At 37.4% G+C, this 17,306-nt stretch overlaps 1 protein-coding gene across 1 annotated transcript in view; it reads right to left on the bottom strand.

Annotated features, from left to right (window-relative positions):
* Nucleotides 1–500: 500 nt before the first annotated feature.
* LOC102227102 (R-spondin-2-like) overlaps nt 501–17,306 on the bottom strand; it is a 38,192-nt gene continuing 21,386 nt past the window's right edge. The window contains exon 5 of the mRNA XM_023324581.1: nt 501–2,299. Coding sequence (XP_023180349.1) covers nt 2,184–2,299 — 116 coding nt within the window. The 3' untranslated portion in view covers nt 501–2,183. The remainder of the gene's footprint in view (nt 2,300–17,306) is intronic.

Raw genomic sequence — 17,306 nt, forward strand, 5'->3', positions numbered from 1 at the left:
AAACGAGTAATTTTCTCAGAGGTTTTCAGACTAATCTCAGAAAAATATCTGGAAGAAACGTGGAAATTTCTGAGCTCTGAAAGTTGAAAATTTGGGATAAACTGTTAGGAAGTTTCAAAGAAAATTTTGACATTAATCTAAAAAAATTCTGGAAAAACCTTGGCAATTGCTGAGCTCCAAAAGTCGAATATTTGTGACAAAAAACTCAAAAAATGTTTAGATTAATTTCAGAAAATCTCTAGAAAAACCTTTGAATTTGTTGAGCTACAAAAATTGGGAATTTGCAAGAAAAAAAAACTCCGAAATTTTCAAATTAATCTCAGCAAAAAGTGTAGAAAAAAACTTGTTTTATATACATTTCTAGTAGAATCTCTAAAAATGTCCTGAGTTTCTTGTCAGACACTTTTGACTTGGAGTTTTTTCTGGATGATTTCTGAGATTAATCTCAAAATTTCACATTTTTTCTTTTTTTTTTTTTTTTGAAGAAATGTCCTACTTTTTTTAATCTACAATGGCGTACATCTAACAATACTTTTATACTATTACTCTGTGATATTACCAAAACGCACTACAACTTAGATGGCGCAGGTTTTTCTCCAGCAGTTATCAGGCAAGAAAAAATAATCAGAAACTGGCTGCCAGGCCACAGCTACCAACTGCGCCCCCTGTTGGCCAACAATGAAATGACTGAGAAAGAAATCACACCATCCCAAAAGTTTAAAACAATAGCAGCTTGTTTTAATCTTGTCAGATTATTTCGTGGTGATCAGAAAATAAAACAAACAAAATCAAAAATCTTACATGTTCAAGGAAAAATGCTTGAGAAGAAAAGTTATGAAATGTGCAGTTTTTGTGAAATTAATCAAATTGTCTGAAATTTGGCATTTTTTAAATGATTTTTTTAAAGCTTGTGAACATCTGAACCCAAAATAATCTGTGATAATATAAAAATACACATTTACAGAGCAACACATTCATGTTGTGGAAAAATTTCCCATTTCGTCTTTTAAAAAAGTGATAAATATTCATTTGGTGGGAAAAAAGAAGAGATTTTATTTGCTCTGGAGAAAAAAAAGTAAGAGAACTCACATGTTGTCATGCAAGCTTTACTTGTGCAATATCAAATAAATCATCCTGCATCAAAATATTACATCATGTATACAGCTCAATTATATTACACACAAACTGACAAACGAATAAACTGTGAGATAGTTTGGACTAAACATGCAGCGTTTATTATTATCAGCCACTAAGATGCACCAGAAAAACTCCTTTCTTTCATCTTTGGTCAAACTTAGAGGAAATAAACCAAAACTACAAAATAAAAACCTTTGAAGATAATCCAGCTGGAGTTCTGCAGATATTTTACTGGCTTACTGGTGGATTGTGGGAAATACTGCAGCAGAAAATATTTTTGGTCAATTTTAACCTAATAAAAATTAGTCAATTATTCAATTTTCATGCCCAAAAAAAGAGACTATTTGCACTTTTGCCCATTTTTTCTCCAATATATTCAAAATTTACAAGTTCAAAGTTGGATAAAAACATCTGGGGAACCTCCTGAAGTTTTAAGTTTCATTCCTCAAACATCCAACATGGCGGCTCTGGGGGGGAAACATTATTCGTCAGTAAATCCTGTTAAATTCATGACAGTAATCTCTGTTATTCCCAGATCCGCGTTCCAGTTTTCCGACTGCTTTGAACGCATCATTTCTCAGGCTGAGTCTAATCTCCAATCTTTCAGTGATAAATAAAAGGCACTAACTTTGATTTTTTTGTTCTTGTTTTTTATAATAAGGTTGAAATCTGGACTTTGACTGGGCCATTTTAGCACCCAAAGCAATAATGTAATCACAACCCGAGATTACTGGGCCATTTTTTCCCAAATCAAGTGGATAATATTTCACTTTGACGCTTTTATACAAACATTTATTTTTCATGTAATCTAACCCAGTTTGGGTTCTTTTGTGATGATGATGTTTGCAATAAATTTGACCAAAATTTGAATTAAACAGCGAACCAGAGGTAAATTCAGATCAGTGCAGCTCCTACTTTGATTTAATGTTTGGAGAACATATTTTATTCACACATCATGGGGATAAACTGAACAGTCGGTTCAGGTTGTTTTTGTCCTCGGTGGTTCTGGTTTTGGTTCGGCGGGCCAACATGGAACTGGATCCGGTTCAGGCGCCGCCGCTGATGGAGTCTGTTGTTGCGTTAGCCGAGAGGCTGGCGAGGAGCCGCAGTCGTTTTCTCTCCCTCTTTCTGCCAAGTCCTCCTTTTTTATTCGGTCTTCTCTCTGACAGGCGGAGGAGAAAAACTGGACATGAAAACTATGAAGGTCAAATATTTCTGTCTTTTCTCTCTGCGGCTCCCATCGATTCACCTCATTCAGGTAAACCGCGTTTGATCTGTCGTTAGCATCGTTAGCATTGTTAGCATCGTTAGCATCACTCACAGACAGACAGATACTAAAAATTTACCTGTTTATAGTTGAGCCATAATAAATGAAACATGATTTTGATGATAGCACTTGCTAAAATGTAATATTTGTTTCTGGTTTCTTTATTGGTGGCTGTAAGACGTTTTTATTACTTTATTTTTGTGTTTTTATGATGTAAAGCATTTTAAGCTGCCTTGTTGCTTAAATATGCTCTACAAATAAACTTTATTGACTGATTTATATTAGCTGTGTCTTAAAAGTTATGAATTTTTCTATATTTCAGAACATTTCATGATCCTTTCCTAATGGGGTCCATTTCTAGCCCAGGAAAGGATTTTGTTCGGCCTTTGACCAGAAGTCAAAAATGATCAATATTTTGGCCAACAAAACAGAAAACAGCTGATTACCCCCAAAAATTGGCGGAGGGGGGCTAAGGGGCAAGGGGGTAAATTAAAAACTTTTGCATTTTTAATTTGATAGTTTTTGGCTTGTCAGTAGTTTAAATTGCCCAGTTTGACCACTGATGGTTTAAATTATGCTGAATTGAACTTGAATTGCTTACATTAAAACAGAAAACATGATAAAAAAGATCTATAGACCCGCTGCAGCGTAACGTCCCGCCCCATCTCCCTGCTGGAGGGCAAAAAGCTGCTACCCTACAATGACTAGCATTAGCCGTCAAGTTGTCAATATAATGTCCTAAAGCTAAAATGTATGTGATATATAAAAGAAAACGGGATGCAGTGCTTTGCTACTAATTGTCAACACTATGACATCTAGATAACAAGTCAGGAAAAAGTTTTAATCATGAAAAAAATAGTGAGGGAGAGGGAAGTATGCCAGTTACGCTAGCTTGACTATGACAACCTTAGCATGTAGATGTGATGTGGAATTTGATGTGTTTCAGTTCAGTTAAAAAATAAAAAACAGCTGACCCACACGCCAAGTCTGACAGATCATCAGTAGAGCAGCTAATCTACCACCGCTCTGTTAGCTTAACTAATCGCCACAGTAGCTAATCTACCACTGCTGTGTTAGCTTAACTAATAGCCACGGTAGCTAATCTACCACCGCTGTGTTAGCTTAACTAATAGCCGCGGTAGCTAATCTACCACTGCTGTGTTAGCTTAGCTAATAGTCGCGGTAGCTAATCTACCACCGCTGTGTTAGCTTAGCTAATAGCTGCGGTAGCTAATCTACCACCACTGTGTTAGCTTAGCTAATAGCTGCGGTAGCTAATCTACCACCGCTGTGTTAGCTTAGCTAATAGCTGCGGTAGCTAATCTACCACCGCTGTGTTAGCTTAGCTAATAGCTGCGGTAGCTAATCCACCACCGCTGTGTTAGTTTAGCTAATAGCTGCGGTAGCTAATCCACCACCGCTGTGTTAGTTTAGCTAATAGCTGCGGTAGTGTTAAGGAAAAATGATTATTTTTAGTGCTTGATACAGTTAATCTTAAAAGGTATATGGAACACTCTTATTGTGAACAGGTTCGTGTTAAGCATTTAAAACTAAACCAGATGGGTTAGCATTCAGAGACACAGGAACCAAATGCAGATTAAGGGAGATCTCTCAATGGGACCCCCGCTGTGCGGTCAGAACACACGAAGCCATAAAATTAGCATTTTCCTTGGGAGACAGAGACTTCAGATTTCACAGGTATCTGTGAAGTCTTATCTCAGGATCGTTCTGCCCAGAATGACCGTGGGAGCCACGGGGGGTCAGAGCGCAGCGGTTTGCTTCTTTGTCTCGCTAGAAGACAGATGGTCCTTTGATCTTGGCCGTAGATTGAGGGGAGTTCCAAGTTTCTCTGAGTGCTTAAGGGAGTTTCCAGTTGGTCAACAAGAGGAACGCCTTGAGTGCATAAATTAAATAGAGAAACACCTCTTTACTATAAGATTACGTGTCAGGAGAGAAAATGCAGAGAGCGGCCACCATTTTGCCTTTTTTGCATCGGCTCTCTCCAAAGACGCGTCTTTGCCTTTTTGTCTCTGTTTTGTGTTTGTCAGTCTTCCCCTTGTCTCTTTATTTTTATGAGAAAAATGCATATCTCTGTTCCTCTGCAGTTTTGTTGTTGATTGCCTTGTATGAGATTAAACTCTGTGATCTGTGACGTCAACACGCTTTGTTGTTGTTTTCGCTTTAGCAGCACGCCGCCGCCACTCGCTGAGGATCCGGGAAAATTAAAGAGGAAAGAGCCAAACATTTTGTCCAAAGTTAACGTTAAATTATCCTCTTTTTTAACAGTAGCTAATCTACCACCGCTGTGTTAGGTTAGCTAATAGTCGCTGTAGCTAATCTACCACCGCTGTGTTAGCTTAACTAATAGCCGCGGTAGCTAATCTACCACCGCTGTGTTAGCTTAACTAATAGCCGCGGTAGCTAATCTACCACAGCAATCATTTATCAATAATAGCAAAATAAGCAGTGTGAGAAATGTTTTCATGGTTTTTGGTGTTGAATCCTGAAACATAAAGTACCGTAGTGTTGTTGTCAGTTGCTATGGCAACAAGTCTGTGTGTAGCGTAGCCGACACAGACAGCGAGACAAAAGTGGTTTTGAGTTGAACAGTTTTTCTGCTTTATTTTTCCCTTTGCTGTGGCGCAAAGCACTAAATTAATGATGCCAACATCTGCAGGTTTTCATTCAGTGACCGGTTTGTTCCACAGCTGCAGTGCGGCTATGGATGAGAAGTAAAGAATCGTCTTTTCGCCTTCCAGCGTTGAGGGCATGCGCAACATTTCCAGATGTAAGCAATAACAAGAGGAGTTTATTTTAATAAGGCTTTACAAGATCCTATTTTCTAAATAAATGAAATGGTAAATTTTTTTTTCCTCTAATGACTCTTCAAACGTCGGGAAGAAAAATGTTTTCTGGCTCTGCTGATGCGTCTCAGGTTCTCCATCCTCAGATGGCGGTCCAGGCCCGCCACCCGCAGGATTTTTGGGAACTCATCCATCATTTGGCCAGCAGCAGCAGCAGCAGAAGAAGAAGAAGAAGAAGAAGAAGAAGAGTCCTCCAGGTGGAGTGTCAGGTAAATATTCTGGGTGATGTATCGCTGCTTTGATGGTTGGCTGCAGAGGTCGTATTATACGATGCTTTTACAGCATAGGGACTCCAGATCACACTGCTACATATTTTCACATTTTTACATCATAAATCATGTATGAGGTCAGGTGTGAGGATTCGGGTCCGGCTTGGATGGAGAAGCTGCTGCTCTGGCTTCACCTGCTTTGGCTGCAGTTTAAAAAGAATCAGATTTACTGCAGAAGTGAGAACAATTTGAAGGTTTTCTTTTTTGTGTCGTCGTAGGTGAGTTTGCTCTAGGGGTGAAGGATTGTAAGTCACTGTTTGTGTTTATCACTGCTCTCAACCTGGAGTGTCGGCCAGAACACCAGTTAGGCCAGGATTCAGTTCAGGACCAGATGTCAGGATGAGGTGCAGCAGATGGAATAATGAAGACACCAGGCAGGATCTTTTAACGGTTCTGTAATCCAAACTGTATTACAGATCTTGATCCAATTGAACATGGATGGGCATAAATGTGTGTTTCGGTGTGTCTGGGTGAGGGTGTGTGTGTGTGGTTTCCTAGAACAAACAAAAATATAGAAAATAAGTTCAAAGTGTCCTATCATTAGACATTACACCAAGTTATTATACCTTAGATGACCTAAGAAGAAATAAATAAAACCTAACTAATCTCAACCTCTGAATCACTATTAATAAGCAAACTAAGACAAGTTAACTAATAACCATGCCTCTGTTCAGCACAACGCTCTACAATACACACATATAGCAGATAGCTCGGACTTAGCAACTGGTGAAATAATAGCAAACGAATAAACTTCAACTCACTCAATTAGCTGCAGTAAACACTCAAATATTGCAACTTACTTATGTTGTGATTTAAACTCGACGGACCAAAAGCGTGTGAGCACACGAACAGGAAATCAGCCAACACAGAATAATCAGAGTTTACTTTTTTTATTCTTTTTTAGCGCTAGAAAAGAGAGACGCTTACCCTCACAGGCTAATTTGTTGTGGAGTGAATATAACCGAAATTATACAGCATCTGCTCAAAAACGGACGATCCATCCCTTATATCTCAGACACGCCCAGTGGTCACCCCATGTGTTACATCAGCTAAAGTTTCTATTTCTACAAAGTGTGAAAGTGAAACATGCCAGGTGTGTAAAAGCTTGTGAGTGTGTGTCCTTGATATGCGTCTCAACACTTATCATTGACGCACTTCTAAGGAAAACACACATCTTTTGCAAATCTCTCCCATGTTAGCACAGCGGCTCAGCTACCGAACTTGCAAACCAGATATCAGCAACGTTGGTTACAGCAGTGAGCTGACGTCATCACTGCCCTAACTACGGTATGCCTTAAGGGACAAAAGTACCGCTGAACAGAAATCAAGTAATACAAACAGTAGTACTCAACATCAAACTTGAACCATTTACGGGTCTTTTGAACAGTCGTATATTGTTTTTTTGAGAATAGGATACAAAGGAAGCAGAAAATGTCAAATCTTTTTCCCTGACCTGATTTTTCTGCTGGAGTGATTCCTGGTGAAGTTTAATTTGTCGCAGATTGATGCTGCTGATGATCAGGAGTTTATCCAAGCAGACGTTGCCGTCTGCTCTTCGTTACGATCGCCTAGCATGGAGCTTTCATGACTCTTCAGGATTTCGGTCCTCATGTTCTTTGTCGTTGTTTGAGTTTCCAAGAGAATTTTTTTGCATTTAAATTTTGTATTTAAAATGTAGGTTAAATTATGAATAGCATTTATTTATCTTACATGCAATGAGACGCAGCTGAATTTTAAAATACCTCAGTTCTTTTTTGGATGAAAGTTTCACCTGGCTGGATTTCTGCATCTACAATGTTTTCAGTAGCTACATTTCCATTTTTTGCAACTGAAGTGTTTCCTATAAATAAGAAACGTAATTAAAATCACATGAGAACATGTTCGTTGTTCATGCCATCATCCTACTACCACTTCCTGTCGTCTTCCTTGTCATTTCTGCCAGTAGTAATATCAGGTTCTTGATCATGTAACGTGTGATGTGAAAAAAAGTGTTTCCATTGCACTTTTGAGAATTACACAAATTTTGATACAGCCAACAAAAACCCACCTTACTCAAGCGCAAAAACTAATAAAAAGAGTCAAGCAAAAAATCATGTTTTTCCAAAATTGCAGTGTTTCCATAAAGCAAATTAATTTTCATAATTTTATGGTCAATCGAAATGACATTGTGTTTTCATTGACCATAAAATTAGAATTATGTTTCAATTTGTGTGAAATTGCACGAATTGGAATCACGACCAGTTGTGCAGTTTTATGGTTAATGAAAATTCAGCCAATAGAAAAATTTTATATCGGAATTTTGGCCAAACTGCGTAAAATTTGTGCTCAAATTGCAATTACAGCCAATGGTGCAATTTTATGGTCAGAGGAAGTGCAGCAAGGAGGCGTCCAGAATGTTATTCATAAAGTAAACTAAAAAACTTGTTTCCAGTGCAGATGTGCACAAAACTTTGTCCATATTTGCTGATGTTGGAAAAACACAATTTCGCAATTGCAGTATTAAATAAGAATGAAAATAAAATCAGACATGAACAAGTTAGTTCATGCGATAAGTTAATAGAAATCATCCTCCCACCAATTCTTCGATTTTTCGCCATTGGTAAAAATTTAGGCAAATAGGATTAAATTTACTAAATAGAAACACGTCAGTTTGGGAAAAAAGTCAGTTTTCGACAAAACCTTTTTGCACTAGGATGAGGCGACTTTTCAGCCATATCAAAAGATGTGCATTACTCAAAACTGCAACAGAAACATTTCTTTTGTATCACAGGAGTCACATGACCAACAACCGGCTGTTACTACGGAAACGACAAAGATGACGACAGGAAGTGGAAGCAATTTTTAAATGACTTATGGCCTGAACAAACTTATTCACTTGTGACCTTAATTACGTTTCTTTCGTAATGTAAAGACCACAATAACAAAATTGTGTTTTTCGACATTAGTGGACAAATGTTGATATTTCATATCAACAAAGTTTTGCTCAGATTTGTAATGGAAACGCAGCTGGCGAGTCCAATTCTCTAATTCGTCTGTTGACCTTTGCACTTCTGGTCCTGAACCAGAATCTGAGCACTACTTCTCATTCCTGGGACTTTTGTCTTTTAGATCTTGTTAAGGCTGGAAAAATGTTTAAATTTCATTTTACATTCTTTCCTTCTGAGACATAGATGGTTAATATAATCATTTCTGCCCTTTTTTGACATAAATCTGAAGTTTATTTACTAAGCAGGTTTTGGGAAACAAAAATGTGTTCAGCGTTTCCGAACCTTCATGACTTTCTATGTAATGAACTGTCTAATGTAAAAGAGTGAAAGTGGTTTAAATCTTTATAAACAGTATTAACTTCGTACACTGAATTTAAGACAGAATATGAAATGAAGCGGATGGAAAAGTCAACATTTCCACTTTACATTCCTGTAAAGATCCTAAAATTTAACCAATAATTTTGTCAAACCTAAAAAATTGCTCAGCAGATCAGTGTTGTGTGATAAAGTAAACAATTTTGTGAATGTTTTTAACTTTCTACAGTGAAGTCCAACTCAACCCTTAAAATTTAAACCTCCTCAACATGAGAGTAAAACCAGGATATTCCTGAAAACTATGAATCTTGGCAAATGTTTTATAACTATCTGTTGTATCCAGCTGCAGCGATTAAGATCTCTCTCTGTTTTGGGTCTTTTTGGCATCTTAAATACCCAATTATTGGTTTTTACATCAGTCAGATTTAAATTTATTCCAACCCACAGCAGTAAAAAGAAGAAATCCCAGTTTTACATGCAACAGTGAAGTAAACACAGTCTTGTTTTTACAATTTGATGCATGCTTCAGGAAACCAAACATGCACATCGTAAAACTCCTCAGCGACTATCATAACTGTTTCAGGCAGAAATTTGGAAAACCGCCCAGCTGGTGGCGCTGTGACCAAACCTCAAACCAAACTCTCAGGAAAACATAGGAGGACTTTATGGAGCTACATGAGAATGAAAGTGGCTCTGGTTTCTGTTTAGTTCAGCCGAACTCCATGAATGATCAGAAAAGACAAGATTATCTGCAGGATCACAAACTGGACGATTGTCTGTAAGGTCCAGTTTTCAGCCTCTTCCGAACAGAACCTCTTTTTGGGAAATTTTTTGGAGAGGTCTTGAAAATAACACCCTCAAAATGAACTTCCTATATCTCAGGAACTACCAGGTGTATTTGACTGGTTCAGGTATCAAAATAAAGGTAATATTCCAGAGAATACTCCAGAGGTCTAAAAATCAACATTTGTATTACTGAGAAAGAACAAACACATATGGCACACAGGGAAAAAAACAAAATGAAAATAATACATTCTAATAAAATACATTACGTAATGTGGATTTTCCTTAAAAGCATGCGGTGGAAACCCAAAACCTCTAGCAATTCACAATACAGGTTCTGACCAATTACTGGACCAAATTTCATTCCAAAAACTGAAGCATAGACATTTTGTTTCGTTTGTCTTCTTTGGCTGCTGGTTCAGTGAGTTTTGCACTTTGCATGGTGATTCTGGTCCTGTTGGAAACAGCAGAGTCTGGGTTTTAAACTGACTGGTAGTTTGTGTGTTTACCAGGTGTGACTCATTAATGTCTAATTATGTTTAAAAAAATTGTTAGTGTTTGAGCTGGGAGTTGAAAATGTTATCATTTCGATGAGGTTTTGTCCATTACATAGATATGCAATATGCCTATATTGGTTATTGTATAGCATGTGCTTAGATTGATCGTGTTAGCAGAAATGCTGCAGGACCCAGAACTGGGTCTGTTTTGGAGCAACAACCTGGACGATTGTCTTTAAGGTCCAGTTTTCTCTAAACAACAGCAGGTTACAGATTTCAGACAACTCTGACTGGCAGCACAAACATTAGTAGTAGTTTCTGTTTTTGTAAAAATGGTTAAATACATTAAAGAGAGGAACCAGAACTAAGACTAAATGTTACTCCTTAATCCAGATCTCTATGCTCAAGCTACATATTTAATTAGAAATCTGAATATTGAATCTGGAATCTAAATATTTTTGCTCCAATCAGAATATTTAGCTAGCTAGCTAACCCTAACTTGCAAATTCACTGGCTGTTAACTACGGTGGCCGACAGGTGCAAATGCGCAGCAAAAGAGAAAACATGCAAACAAAAAAGAAGACACCCCCGAATGAAATGCAGCAAATAAAAAGTGTTGAAAACGGAAGTGCTCCAGACCACTAGGGGGAGTCAAAGAAAATAGTATTCATTTCTATGGGACCAGATGCAAGATTCTTCTTCTTCTTCTTCTTGGTATTTATTGGCGGTTGGCAACAAACTTACAGTAGCATTACCGCCACTTACCAGTATGGAGTGTGGTTCGAGATGGTCTATAAACTTTCACTTTCTACCTTTTCCCTCCATTAACTCCTGATTAAACATACCCCCACACATACACACCTGCTTATATTATCCAACTTGCTTATAGCTTTATATACCCCTCTTTGATATTCTTTACACATTCACACCCAACTTGCTCTACTCATATCCTATGAAATAGCTTTGTTTTTTTAAGATACCGAATAATTATTTGAATATGTCTACTCCCGAAATCTCTCCTCAAAAATTCTATTAAATTAAACCTTTCTTTAATACCTACACACTCTCTCAGCATGCATCTTCTCTCTTCTTCATACTTACAACACTCTAAAATAACATGCTCTATTGTTTCAGACTTCTCACAATAATCACACTTTCCAGATGCAAGATTCAGAGAGATACCTTTACGTTCTTTCAAATTTCTTTCTCTGAATCTTGCATCTGGTCCCATAGAAATGAATACTATTTTCTTTGACTCCCCCTAGTGGTCTGGAGCACTTCCGTTTTCAACACTTCTTGTTTGCTGCATTTCATTTGGGGGTGTTTGCGTCTCTCTTTTTGTTTGCTGCATTTCATTCGGGGGTGTCTTCTTTTTTGTTTGCATGTTTTCTCTTTTGCTGCGCATTTGCACCTGTCGGCCACCGTAGTTAACAGAAAGTGGACAACTTAGTTTGTAAACTAACTATTTTAACTTGCTAATTAGTTTGTGAAATTTAATATATAAATGAATCAATAACATAAGCTTGTTATTGTTTGCTTTGACAGATTAAATAGCCCAAATTATTGTTAAATTTTGACTTTGTAACTTTACAAACAGGAGATTTTTTCAGACCTTTAACCTTTACATGATAAACAGTCAAAAACTTTAAAACTCACACAGAGATAAAAATCGTATTTCAGTGCAATTTGTTGGAATCATTGATCCTCGATGCCTTCATAACCCAAACTGACCTTTTTAAATACAACAACCAGAACTCCATAAACAGGGATAAAAACTTTGAGGATTTTCCAAAAATGCTGGTGTTATCCTCTCAATCCGTTAGACTCTTTGGAAAACAGTCGTAGTCAGAACCACATGTTGCGGTGGAAGAAAGAAAAGCACTGTACATGGGCATAACAGGTAATAAATCAGCATGAAGCTTTAAACGGTATGGAGCCATGCGGGCCGCAGGAACTGGGAACAGGGGAACCGACCGCCGGGTCACGCAGACCAGAACACGCATCATCACCAGTATGTGCAAGTCTGAATACAGGTTGGTCTGTTTTGGTTGTTTATTTGATTGTGAACCTTAAAACAAACATGCTAAAGGCTTTTTTATGCAATGCTAACGATGGCCTTCCCCTAAAACAAAAAAACAAAAACCACAGCCCAGCCGATTTCCAGCTGCCACTAACGGATCTGCGTTTGAAGTGCAGAATGTGCTGCAGGCCAGACATTATCAAATAGCAAGCGGGGGTCGTGATTAGCCCCCGTTAGCGCTACGAAACGTAGCTCTGCTTTAATTTCACCTCTTTTACTGTGCGGTTTCCAGGTTGGCACTGAGATCTGCCAGACGTACGGTTTGGTGGCACTGAGACAAAAACTGCGGATTTTCATTAAGAACCTGCACAACTCCACATAATTACTGCATGAACTCATATACTACCCTTAAAAAAATCTGATTTTATCTCCTGAGAACAGAAATACAGCAAAAATATTTTAAAAAATACTTTTACAGTATATTTTTGCAGATCAATTTACACGGCAAGAAAATTTACCTTAAATTTGGGCATTTTTTTCAATTGAGCAAATATAAATTATTTTCAGTTATATAATTACTCCAACCTCAATTGTTCATTTAAAAATAAATTTCTGGCTGAAACGATCAGCCACGACAAATAAATGATTGAAATAATCGTCAACTAATTTAGCAATCAATTAATCAATAACTGGAGAATACAGACAAAAAAGGTCATTTGCTGAAAAAACATTCAGAGGAGAAATTAAACCAAAAAATATACATTTTGAATTTAAGGTTTAAAAAAACAATAAAACCTTTTGTCTGTAAATATGTTTTCCCCAAGAACTCATCAAGTGGCAGTTTTGGCTTCACTTGGTTCAAATTCTGGAAAAAACTAACTGAAAAATAACATTTTCTATCAAATATTAGTCATTTAATACCAAAAAATAATTAACAGATCATCCCTAATCTGTATTTATGTTGCATCCAGCAGAAGAGCTCAGTTTGTCACATGTTGATGCAAGATGTATTTTTTTAGCCGAAGATGAATCTTTTGCTACAAATGATTAAGGATTCACTAAAGAAATGCTGTTTTTCAACAAAAAAAATTATTAATTTTCTCACTTAAAAATGAATCTCATAGTTTGCATATTTTTATGTAGTTCTAACATTGTATAAAAAGGTTAAATTAATAAACCTGTGGGCCGATTTTTAAAATCCGATTAGTCACCAGAATAATCGCCAGAATTTACTACTAACATTACTAACATAATCGTTAGTTGCGGCTCTAAATGAATGTAATTAACACTGAAGCTGATCAGAACCACCACTTCCTGTTTGAATGGGTTGTAACTATGTGATATACAGGATCCATTATTATCAAGGTTGTAAGGGAGGTGAAAATATCTCCAAAGCTTAGTGAACTGCAGCACCTTGGGGTCACCAAGTATCCACAACAAGCATTAGTCACTATATAGAAAATAACTGGTTGTTTATGAAGCATGACAGGGAAAGGCTTTTTTCTCCTGACGTCCTAAATGTAAACATGTGGAGTTTGCTAAACTCTTCTGGGACCTAAACTGGAACCATATGCTTGGGTCAGATTAGACTAAAACTCAGCTTTTCTGCAAAAAACAGCCCAAGTAAACATGTAGGAAAGAAAATCATGCCCACTGTAAAATACGGAGGAGGATCTGTGATGCTGTGGGGTGGTTTATATTCCTTGTTAGGATAAAAGGCTCAAGAATTTCACAAAAGACTAGATTTCAAATAAATATGGAAGCATAAATGGATCTGCTGGAAGGACAATGATCCAAAATATATAGAAAACAACAAACTTTCTCCTTGATACGTAATCCAAAAGAAAACTGAAGAGATGAAAACACAAGAGGCTACGTCTGAAACGATTAATCGTGATTAATCAATCACTGAAATAATTGTCAATGAATCATCTTTAAACGGAGTATAAAGACTTTAAAGGAAGACAAATTACTGAAAGAACAACGAATTAAGAGCAACAATTAAGCAAAAATTATACAAGTATGAATACATTTTGCATTTAAGATAAAAAACATTATTTGTTTGTAAAACTTTTTTTTACCCAGAACTCATCAATTTTAGCTTTGCCTGCTTCATATTCTGTGAAATATTCATATTAATGATCATTTTCTGCCCAATTATTAACTGGTTAATCCAAAAAATATTCAACAGGTTGGCCATACACTTTATGTTAAGCTGAATTTTTCACATGTTGATATTGGACATTAGCTGCAAATGCATCAATAAGGTGGTATCTGTGTAATTTGTTCATCTGCATCTTTTAATTTATTTCTAATGTATCAAATAATCATAAGTGGTTAAATGAAAAATCTGCAGAACAAGCAAAAGTTCTTATGCGAATAACCGACTAATCAGAGTAATTGAGAGAATAATGAATTACTAAAATAATCGTTAGTTGCAGCCGTACAGGAGGCTTGTCAGTAAATGTGTAAAATACTGAAAAAAATCCCGTTTTGATTCCACATCTGTGCAAACTTGAATTTCTGTTAGATCTTGGCATATCTTGTAAAATTAGCACAAAACTGAAGCTAGCAGCAGAGCAACAAACCAGAGATTACGGCTCTTTACGGGTTAACGACAAACTCCATCTTCGCTCTGATCAAAATCAGCGAGCAGCTGTGGTCTATAACAACTGTCCAATTTCTTGATGAGTTGATGAAAATGTTATAAAAGTAAATTCGAATAAAAAGATTCCAACTGAATCGGTCATGCAAGCAGAAAACCTCCATCCAAGCGAAAATGTTTGGAATTTGCTGAAACAGATTTTTCTCATCTTTGTCCACATTGTGTCCAAAAGGAAAGAAGAAAAACCTGCTTTCTCTGCTTAGACATGCCTCTAAATTACATTAGTGATGTTCATGGAGTGAAAGTGAGGGCAGAAAAACCAACTTGTTGTGTAATCAGTACTTGTTGTCCAGGGTTTTACAGTGCCTGAGGGTCTGTCTGTGAACATGATGCGTGTTTATGTTGGGTTTAAATCCTGATCCATGAGCTTCTGAATGAGAGGGACACCGAGGTCTGCCCTTTAAAGTACCAGAGAGCCTCTAATCTTCAGTAACTCTGTTTCAATCTATGGGGATTTGTCTGGATGTTCTGTAAGTTGGCTGTCGGCGCCGTGATCTTGTATGAAATGTCAGAGTAACAAACAAACGGCAAAACGAATAACAAAAGTGGCATCTGTAATACCGAGCGAAACCCAAAAAGGGCCAGCAGAAACAGGAGATTTGATCCAAAGCAGAGTTTGGATTTACTCTGCCCAGTTCTGCTTTATACGTTTGAATGAAGTCGAGGATATTTCAGGTTGTTTGAAGCGCCTGGATTACTGCACATGCTGTACGTTTGGTCTCAGTTACAGATGACTGGATTTGGAAATACGACCCAGACTGACCCATTGCCACCAACCCACTGATGGACTGACGACCTCTGTTCACGTTGTTGACAACCATTGGGCTTCACTGGGAATTTTATTCCCAACTGTTTCACACGGTTATTCATCTCCAACTCCCACGCCACCATATTTAAACATGCTGATTTCACACCAGCCCTGCTTAATCCGCGTTAATCCAACTCCAGTTTGTTCGCCTAGAGACTAAAGTTTGAGGTATGAATCCGTAACCAAACTTTGGTCCACCTACAAACCTCTGTCTCAGTTTGGTTGAAGTGAATTCTGGTGCGGTTCAAATTCATATTTCAACACCAAACGGACCAAAAGCAGGAAGTAGACTACAGTGCAGGGCATTCTGGGTAAACACAAACAAAACAAGCGCGTTAGCCTAGTCTAGTGACAGAGTTGTGTAGTAACTTGTTGCGTTACTGAATTACTTAACAGAAACAGTTTGGTTCAAATATTTAGTATTTTACACTAAGTTACAGTGTGGTCACAATATCTGATGACCACTGTCATATTGTGTCCATTTATATTTCCATAATAATTCCAATATTAGTGGTAAGATGTTACTTGTTCTTTGTTTTTCTTTATTTTTCTTTTTGCGTCAGGCCGAGGTGTGGCAAAGTGTCAAACTGCAACAGCGCCTCCTACGGTCACAATATATGGTGGTGACAGATGAAGGTGTAACACAGGAACCAAATGCTGCTCAGCAGGGGCCCAAAAAACCCAAAGTAATATCGACAGACCACCATGAGAGAGAGGTTTCTCCACTTCAGTAAACATCTGAAGTTCTGTTGGACCGGTCCCAAATCGCTGTTGAATGTTCTTATTAAGATAAAGAACGGTTCCGATGCTCCGACGTTCCACAGCAGAATGAAAACCAGATCGACCCTCTGAATGTCCTGGCATTGATTTTCCCATTCATTCAACTCTGACCCTTTGTTACGAAAGAAACACCACATTGTTTTAGTCTCTATGCCATTTGCTTTAAAATAAAATAAAACTACAGTTAAATAGGAAGGTTGAGTCTTCTGGGATGGGAGATTTCTGGTTCAGTTTTTGTTAAATGATTGACTATTTTCTCAGTCAGGACTGCAGGTTAAAGGGACGATCTGATATTTTAACTCAGGAATCTCTTGGAGGATCCCAGATGGGATGGAAGTTGTCAAATCACAGAGGGAGGCCTCTTGGTTCGACAGTTTCAACCGTAACTGAGGGACTCTAGTGTTTGTGCTTACAGACGCCAAAGAAATGGGGTAGAAAAGAAGAAAGTTTGGGTGCTGGCGTGAGTACAACGAATATGTTGTTCTCCACATGGTATTGATCTGATCCGTTTCCCTCGTAGATAGATTGCACGCCATACATCAAAGTGATCGTTATTTAATCTGGACCAAATCAGTCATAGCACATGGCAGCCCTGCCATTTTGCAGAAACAGTCAGTGGGATTCATCGTTTGAAAACTGTCTGCACAGGTAACATTTATATATGGAAATAAATTGCGAACTTCATGAAACAGACAATAAAATGTAATTTCTGAGGAGCTGCAGCTGCTTTACTAATTTATTGATAATAAAACTAACTTCTTAAACTGTTAAACTATTTGTTAATAAACTTGTTTATTGTAATGTCATTTTTTACAGGTATTGATATAGAAATACACTTGATGTGGCTCTTGAAATCTAGATTTATGGTCATTTTATCTATGTAATAAGCATGAATAATAAATAATGTAGCAATT

This window comes from Xiphophorus maculatus, chromosome 20 (genome assembly GCF_002775205.1).
Source record: "Xiphophorus maculatus strain JP 163 A chromosome 20, X_maculatus-5.0-male, whole genome shotgun sequence".
Classification (NCBI taxonomy): domain Eukaryota; kingdom Metazoa; phylum Chordata; class Actinopteri; order Cyprinodontiformes; family Poeciliidae; genus Xiphophorus; species Xiphophorus maculatus.